General features: G+C 34.8%; 1 protein-coding gene across 2 annotated transcripts; it reads left to right on the plus strand.

Annotated features, from left to right (window-relative positions):
• On the plus strand, window positions 1-3,850 carry LOC113724966 (THO complex subunit 7A-like). Of its 2 annotated transcripts, none has more exons than XM_072073953.1 (3): window positions 1-176; window positions 672-1,296; window positions 3,570-3,850. In XM_072073953.1, exons 2-3 carry the CDS (start codon window positions 703-705, stop codon window positions 3,699-3,701), a joined length of 726 nt encoding a protein of 241 aa, XP_071930054.1. In that variant the 5' UTR covers window positions 1-176; window positions 672-702; the 3' UTR covers window positions 3,702-3,850. The 2 variants fall into 2 exon arrangements, with proteins under 2 accessions (XP_071930054.1, XP_071930056.1); XM_072073955.1 differs by having other exon boundaries at window positions 1-146.
• Window positions 3,851-8,836: the final 4,986 nt, after the last annotated feature.

Below are 8,836 nucleotides of genomic sequence, written 5' to 3' on the forward strand. Positions count from 1 at the left end.
GACCATTAACCCCATCTTCTCCACCCAAAAGTAAGAACTCCTGGTAGCTAACTTAGTAAATCGTTAAATATCTCTTGTAAGCAATTTCACGCTTTCATTGTCCCTTCGACCTCTTCCGCAGCTTCCTCTGTTCTCCTCCACTATTGGTATGACAAAACCCCTTTCCCAAACCCGAGGTACTTGAAAAGTAGTTTCCTTTCTATTCTTTCGTTTATGTTTATGCTGTTTGGATTGTTTGCTTTGTACGCATTCATTTGTATCTGTGGGTGTTTTTCTTTTCTTTTTTTTTTTTTTATCAATTATGTTAGATTACTTATGAGACTTAATTCAGCTGGGTTCTGAGGTGAAATTTGTGTTTTTTTTTTCGATTATTTGGTGAGATTTATCAAATTGGGGATTAGGGTTTTATCTGGGTTTTTGATTTTCCATTTGAGGACAGGAAAAAAAAAAAAGACTTGATATCACGCACTTGTCAATTTTACTTTTTTTGTTATTTAAATATAAATAACATTTAATAGAATCAAGTTGGAGAAATGGAAATTAAAACATGAAAAAAGAGGGACATTTTTTTTTCCTTTTTTAGGTTATACTTTGAGTTAGTATATTGTTGAAGTTTTGTTAGGTTCATGTTTGATATGTGTGTTGATGGAAGGGAAATGGTGTTATTGCAGGATTTTTGTAAAAATATAAAGAATAGGCTAAATGTTGGTTAAGGGCAGGAAAGTTGCAGGTAAAGGAGAGGCAGTGGCAGCACATTATGCTTTTGGCCCGCTTGAAGATGATATTATTATAAAGCATAGGCTTTTAACTCGTACGACAACTACAAGGGGTGAACCACCATTGAAGAAATTACAAAAGAAATTTACAGCTTTTGCTTTGGAGGTTGAGAAGGAGGGGGATAACTATGGTGATTGTGAGAGACTTGCGAAAGCATTTTTGCAGGAGTTAAATACTTTTGAGATACCTTTGCTGAAGAGTAAAGCGGTTATAGATGCAAATGTTAGGGAGAAGGAGAATTTTAATGAGTTGAAAGATGATATAAACAAGCAGATTTTGCAAGCGCAAGATGATATTGAGGATTTGAAGAAACAGCTTGAAGCGAGTAAGATTGAGAGGCAGCATAAAGAGGAGTGTGAGGCAATTAGGAGGTTGATTGCTTTGCAACCACCAAGGTCAGAAACTCAGAAGGTCATCTCAGAGCTGGAGAGAGAGATTGAGTTATTGGAGGCGGAGAACACTGCTGGTTCAAGGACGCTGGAGCTTCGGAAAAAGCAATTTGCACTTCTACTGCATGTGGTATGTGATAGTGATTTGTAGAAAATTCGTGCTTTTTTGTATTTCATTGTGTAAATTTTGCAAGCACAAGTGAAATTAAAAACACTTCTTAGTGCTTGCATGTAAAATTTAATTTGCTGATTAGGGTTGTCCTTTTTGTGATTCTCCTAATTAGGTCAATGGGAATCCTACTTAATTTAGATGGTAGCTAAGTATTCTTTCCATAGTAAAACTCTCCCTAACCCCAACCAGCGAGAGAGGGAAAGAGAGGAAACAAAGTGCAAAACATTGTTATGTGTTTCTCCTCCTCTATGTTGCTGTAATATAAGAACTTTCTATCTATTAGGAGGATATGCCATTGTTTTAAATGTTTTCTAGAGTTGCTGATTTGGTTCAAATAGTACAGTAATGATCACCCTTTGATCCATGTACCAGCTAGCTTGCATTGTGCGAAACACACTTTTATGCTCTATTTCTTTTGGAAATCAATAATCCGTTATGCTAGTTAACTGACCACTACCTTAGTAAGTATTATTGTTCATTCTTTTGAATGGAGGGCTTGGGATATCAAGATCTCATAAACAGAAAAGTTTTAAGGACAAGCAGATGGATTAATTGGGAGTGGCTAAATTTTTGTTGTGGTTTACTTGATTCTGAACTGTTATAATTGGAAGTTTCCCCCTCAAAAAGGGGACTTATAGAGGCACTTATATTTCTTGGGATATTAGAAAGCATCAATAAATCAAAGGGCCACTATTTGAACATTGTATTTATGTACTACCTGTTGTATTCAAATTAATCTGTTGATGAAGAGCTCATGAGGTTGGAGTAGATTCATTGCTTTGTTGATAAGAACTAAAAAACTTGAGCCTTTGGAAGGTAAGGGTTAGCAAGTCAAATGAAGCTGCCTTTATAGTGGTCTTGGATATTGTGGCCCTTTCTCCCTTCATGCATTGAAAAAGAGAAAAAGGGAATTAATGTTTTCTATATATATCTTCCATTTCAGAAATCGAGACTTTGTAGAATTGTTAGTCACAGATCAAAGGTGTATGGTTTGGTGCAGATTATGAGTTGGAATCATAGGTGCTAATAATTGCTGCTTGGCTGTCTCTTGTGAATGATTTGGTGCAAAACTATGGTTGGAAATTCAAGAAGACAGCACTGTCTAGGTTAATGAAAACATGAAAGTGTTGGGGTTAGGAAAGCCCAGGGACGCTGAAATTTGATGTTTTTTAAGTTTGAATTCAAAAGATAAGTTGTTGCTGCAATTAAAAAGCAAAACTATGGGGCTTCATAACAATGTTATGCAAAATATACTGAGGGCCAAAATACAGTGAAGCAGGTTAATGTTGACGATTAGCTACTAGTAGCAGGATAGGTGCTAAGTGCTCAACATTTGTGGGAAAGGGGCTTTACAGCCTTATTATTTCTTTCTCCAACCAATCAACACAGTAGTGATAGTCTTCTGCAGTAATGTTAATCTTGTTTATAACCATGTAAATGAAGTTTTGGCCATCTTCATGATCACTTGCAAGAATTGGATAAGCGATAGTAACAGAACATTGAGGTATAGGAGTAGTGAGGGCATAGCAGTTGAAACAGGATACTTTGTAATGTATTGAATATTGATGACATCATATACATGTTTATTGTCCTGTGACACCTGTAACTTTTGCTAATCTCCTTTTGGCATGATAACATAATATTCTCCTTGGCTCCTATTTCTCTTTCATACTTTTATTTATTTTTTTATTTATTGGATTTTTTGCATTTCTAGATGGGTTTAACTCCACTGGCTGATTTTAAAAAGATAACTAGCTACAAGAAACTTGTGTCTCTCAAGGGATTCTTTTGACATGTAGCTTTTTCTTGTGCTTTTATCACTTTTTTTTGTTAATACTTTTTGAACTATTTTGACATGAGTGTCAATTCCAAATCATCCTCTTAGACATCACTATTGTGGCTGTTGTACTACTTGCTTAAACTTTTGTCTCTTTATGGTAACATCAACCACAAGAATTTGATGTTCAACTACATTGCTAAGGATGTCAATAAGTTCTCAGAATTTTTGTAGTGTTCTAGTTCGTCGTTACTATTGAGAATGTAAATGTGATTCTTCAGCTTCTAGCATCCTGCAAATCACTCAGTAGGATATATAATTGGTCTCACATCTTTGTCTACGAACTTTTATCGTACATGATACCTAAAGCTTTTTGGCGCCTTTCCAAGTAACAATCAATGTATTGGGTGACTTGTTCTTTTACTTAATCGTGACCTTCAAACTATTTTTGCAGGTGGATGAGCTCCAAAACACGATAGAGGAAGAGCAGCGTAGTTTGGTTGAGGAGATGCGAATGGTAATTGATGAGCATAAGAATGGGGTGGAGGATGCTAATGGCGGTCCTGAAGCCATGACTGTAGACTAGAGGGATACATTGCATCTTGATGCTTGTATGATTCTCTCTTTGTTCATCTCATGGTACTTTTAGTTTGACTGTTTCCTGTTTCTGTATGTCCAAATTGAATTTCTTATAGTTTCTCTTTAATCAATCTCAAAACACAGTCCACTTTGCCATTTGTTTTTTGAATACTATAGGTAGATCCCCAAACGTGCCTCACTATCTTCATAAGATTCAAGTTACCAATTTCATGGGTCCACACATTTTCCACCTTACTACACATCTTCAAAGCTTTTTCAGATTTCATTTACGATCTGTACTATTTAGTATTGTTACCTCCAGATTAGATAGTCATTATTAATCCGGCTTGTTTAGCCCAGGCCTTCTTGTGGTAGTAAGGAGGGCTTTCTGAATAAACTTAGGAGGCGCCTGGTTCTTGCTCTGGAACTGGAATTAGATATGGAATTATATTATATGCATAAAATCAGTATGGGTATGAGCTACTTGAATCATTGAAATTACTATTGCTTGGTACAATTCTTTTTAACATGGGTATCAAAATTGTTATTCATTTTTTTTTTAAATTATTCGTTTCTTTGCTGGATTCATTCAAGTCTTCAACAACCAGCACCAGCCACCATCCCACCACCGCCAATCAAAACCTTCTTGCCTCTTTTATTTCTTTGTTCTTTTTATCTCCAATCACCAACAGAAACTCGCAAGTCATTTCTGATGATGAAGCAACTTGGTGTTTAGTATTTCCTATCAACTGGAACCTTAACTAAACCAGGAGTTTGTTAATAACAAGGCGGATAGAATCAAGGCAAGTTTGAGTGCACTGGGACCAGTTTCAAGCTGACTGCCGAGGTTTTCAACGTCCAAGCTAGCACTAGCAGCCTCATGGATGATGGTGGTGGCTTCTTTTCTCAAGTCAGAATTGAAGTCCTCAAGATCGCGGTAGTAATTTTCGAATGCCAATCTAGATTTGTAGGTGATAGACATGAAAAAGGAGACAAAGGTTGTACATGAGCTTGCCGTGATGGATGAATTTTGGAGGGCCACGTTCGGATTTTGGGGTTGAGGATGGAGTGGATGGATAGGAGCGAGGGCAATGGACAGTTTTTGAGACACCATGGAGGAGGAGATGAGTGGTTAGAAGCGAGGAGGGGGAGGAGGTGATGGAGCCAATGGCTAGGGGAATTAGGACTCGAAAGGGAACCAACTAAGCTGGCTCAGTTGGCCACCAGATGAGGGACTGAGTCCCTCCCTAAGCGTAGGTCAGGGGGTTGAACTCTACTAACTGCGTTTTCTCTCAAGAATTTTTTGAATCATGGCCGAAGGTTATTAGCTTCTTTCAAATCTCTCAATATATTAGATAAATCTATCCTCCTCTCCTTTCTCCGAGTATAAGACCAATTATAATAATGTTATATTTATATAAAAAAAAAAAAAGAAAGGACTTAGAAGGGCAATGGATAACAAAATGGGAAATGAAAATTATCTAGGAATTGGAATCAAAATAAAGGAATTTAACAACCCCCCTATGAGGTACCAATTTTTAGAATTCATTTCAAAACTTTAAGTAACATAACTACCATCCAAGAACTCAAAATGGAGATTATTCCAATTTTATTCATTAAAAAAAGTTGATCCTATATAACAAGAAGTAAGGTGATTTGAGAATTTAGATGCGGGCCTAAACTTTTTCTTCTTCTTCTTTTCCTCCACTATTGAGTTGTACCTTTCGAATTGCTTGCTAGCAAATCTTGTTCGATTCTCCCCAGCACGAATCAAGTACAAGCAATAAGGACTCGTCTATCATAATAGCACCACTTTTGTTTCATATCAATATCAATCTTGTTAACAAATTTTAAATTTTTGCTAATCAACAATCTTAGATTGAATAAAAATTGGAGATGTACAATTTTTGAATGATTAAGGCATTTGTGCATCATGGAGATAAAGCTGCATATTGTCATGTTATATTGGACAGTGTTTTGTTATATGTTTTGTTTTTTAGGAAAGTGTTTTGTTATATTAATTGTCACCATAACTAAAAATATATTACTGTACAAGTTCTTATGCACTTAGGTTACAGTGGATTGCAATTTTCTAAAGAAAAATTGCTATATTTTCCGTAAACACATTTTTCAATCACCTTTTTACTTCACATATATCAAATCGTTACAGTAATTTTTCTGCAAAAAGTCCATAAAAATGCAATCGAAACAAAGCCTTATGTTGCTTTTTTAAAAGTCTGTTACAGGTAATGAGTTGATTACAAAGTGAAGGACATTGCAGTGATTTTATTGCACCAAATCATTATTTGTACACAGAAAGTTGCAATGCAATGCTTCACTCACAGCCTTGCCACTACTCCAAGAGCTTCTTTCCTCCAATCATGGAGTGCTCTGTTATAGTAAAGATCCCATGAGTTCTTTCTTTTCCCTGTGGTATTGGTGGTTTTGAGCCCATTATGTAATTGTCCAAATAAAAGTTGCACATATCTAAATTCTTGTTCAGTTCCCCTTTTTCTTGTCTCCTAACTCTTCTTTTTGAAGAGGTTCCAGTCTGATCTGATCTTTTTAATAGCCCGTAGAGATTAGATGAAAATGCAAATGAAACCCCCTAGAATCTTCTGTGGATGGAGGAGAAATAAGCTCGAATAAAAGTCGAGTCCTATACGCTATTAAATAACTTAGTTAATCATTTTGAACCCGTGATTTCGCTCAAAAATTGTTGAAATGACTGATACGGGAAATAGATTCTATTGTTAGAAAAAGGGCAGCTGTACTTTGAAACCATTGGCCATAGAATTCAAAATACAAGAAAAATAAGGGAATTGCACTCCTTTTGTACTAAAATTTTGGCTCTGTCGATGCAGTAGCAAAATACAAGGTCTTGGGGAAGAAAACTCTTTTCTAACTCCTTGCTTTGGGTTTGGTTTGTCAAATTGAAAATCGTGCTTTTCACTTGGAGAATGTATGCCGACCCCATTCAATGGCTTTCTCCATGGGAATGCTATGTTTAATTTTCTTGTACTTTCAATTTCATGTGGCTCAGATGAAGGTTGTGTTGTACGTAATTTGCTTGTATTTTTGCCCACTTTTGAATAAAAACTATAACTCATCAAAACAATTAGATCCTTTTCCTCATTATCCTTTTGTTTCTCTCCTTAAGAATCAATCGAAACAACGTAAATCAAATCCCTCCAATTTCCCAATTTTCCTTTCCTTCCCTTTCCTTCAATCCAAATGGTGTCCTTGAGGTGAAGTGATCCCATACTAAATTAAAATTTATCATACAACCATTAGCTATTCAATTTCGAATAAGATAAATGATGGTAGAAAAGAGGTTAAAGACCGTTGGAATTGTTATTTTTAGGAGTTTCATAAAAAATATATATATATATATATATATATTGTAACAATTTGATATATGTGAAATAAAAAAAGTGATTAAAAAATGCGTTTCCAGAAAAAATAGAAATTTTTTTGTGGAAAATCACAATCCCAACATAATGGATTCAATTAATTCAATGTTAGATTTTAGTCAGCGGAATCTTAAGCTTTTACAAACAACTAACAAAGATGACCATGAAATTCGTTTGGATTATTTTGTCTATGGGTAACAACTAACAATATAGTAGTGACTTTTGTAATCAAAAGCCACAATCATATTTTCCAATTATCGTCAAACACTCCAATTGACTATCATCCCTTCAAAAGAAAAAAAATTCCAACAATGCCATATGATTGGCCAATAACAATAATGTAATTTGCTAAGAATTGCCCTGTGGCCGTGCTGGACATTCGAGCAATTGACCGCAGTCAAAGTCTTGGGTCCGTGAAGTCAATTTGCCAACCGGAGAAGTTGCGTTTTTCCAAAGTGTTCTTTCCTGGAAGTATTCGTGTGTTTGTTGTTGTTGATAAGACTGCCGAGTCCAAAGCTATACAGCATGGAGAAAACTATCCGTCCAACTCCTAAATTATTTCCTTTGTACTCCTCCGTCTCACTTTAATAGTTCTGATTTTTTTTTTCACACAATTTAAGAAAAAGTAATTAACTTTGTTGGAACCATCAATTTAGGTAACTATTTTTCTAAAATACCCTCACATTAATTAGAGTACAATTTTATGGAAACTTGAATTGATAGTAAAAAAAAGAATTAACTCTGATTAAATGGGGTAGGTTTGTAGTAACAACAACTTACATTGAATAAGGGTATTTTAGAAAAATTAAAATACAACTACATTCTTTAATTGGAAAGTGGACTACAATTTGGGACAGAAGAAAAAGGAAAACAGAACTATCAAAGTAGGACGGAGTGAGTACTTTTTTGGCACCTCAACAATACACTGTCATAAATAAATTTCTCAATTAAAAAAGTGTCACGTTTAAGGATTTCTATCAAATTTAGTCGTCAATGCAAAATAGGACGGTGAGTAAAAGTGTTAAGAAAGCCCTTAGAAAAAAAAAAGAGAGACATTAAAAAAAGGTGTATAAAAAGTCCTTAAACTATTTTTATTATCAAGTTTTAGCCCTTAATCTAAATTTTGTCTAGAATAGTTAGCGAACAAAGTGTATGTTTTTAACCCTTCTGGTCATTTTAGTGGTAAGTGCAGTCGGAATCAAAGGGTATTTTTGTCCAACCACTTAATATAACCATTGGAACCAGAATTAGAAACGTTAAGACCAAAAACACACTTCCCTATTTGAAATCCTTTAAACTATTTAATTTTTTAGTAGACAAATATATCTTATGATGATTTTTACATATTAAAATTAAGGAATGATTAAATCCATGTCACTTTGTTCTAAACCCACACCTTATACAAAAATCAAACAATAAAATCCAAGAATCAAGAAATTTTTTTCCCAGAGGAAAAACCGATGCTTCAACTGGCAAATCTTTGATGAATAGGGAAATAAGTTATCAAAATTCCCAAGATACTGAAATCATTTTTTTCCCCAATAGATTGTAAATTTTTTCAATTAGGCTTCTAGTCCTACATGAAACTTGCTTTATTGCTTGAGAGTACGCTAGCAAATTTCCCAGAACCTTCAAATTTCAATACGAACCAAAGAAGCTAAAGGACCAACAACCATATATAACCATCTCTTTAAACATTTTCAATTTTTAATGTCTTAAATTTTTGGAA

Source organism: Coffea arabica, chromosome 1c (assembly GCF_036785885.1).
Source record: "Coffea arabica cultivar ET-39 chromosome 1c, Coffea Arabica ET-39 HiFi, whole genome shotgun sequence".
In the NCBI taxonomy this organism is placed as follows: domain Eukaryota; kingdom Viridiplantae; phylum Streptophyta; class Magnoliopsida; order Gentianales; family Rubiaceae; genus Coffea; species Coffea arabica.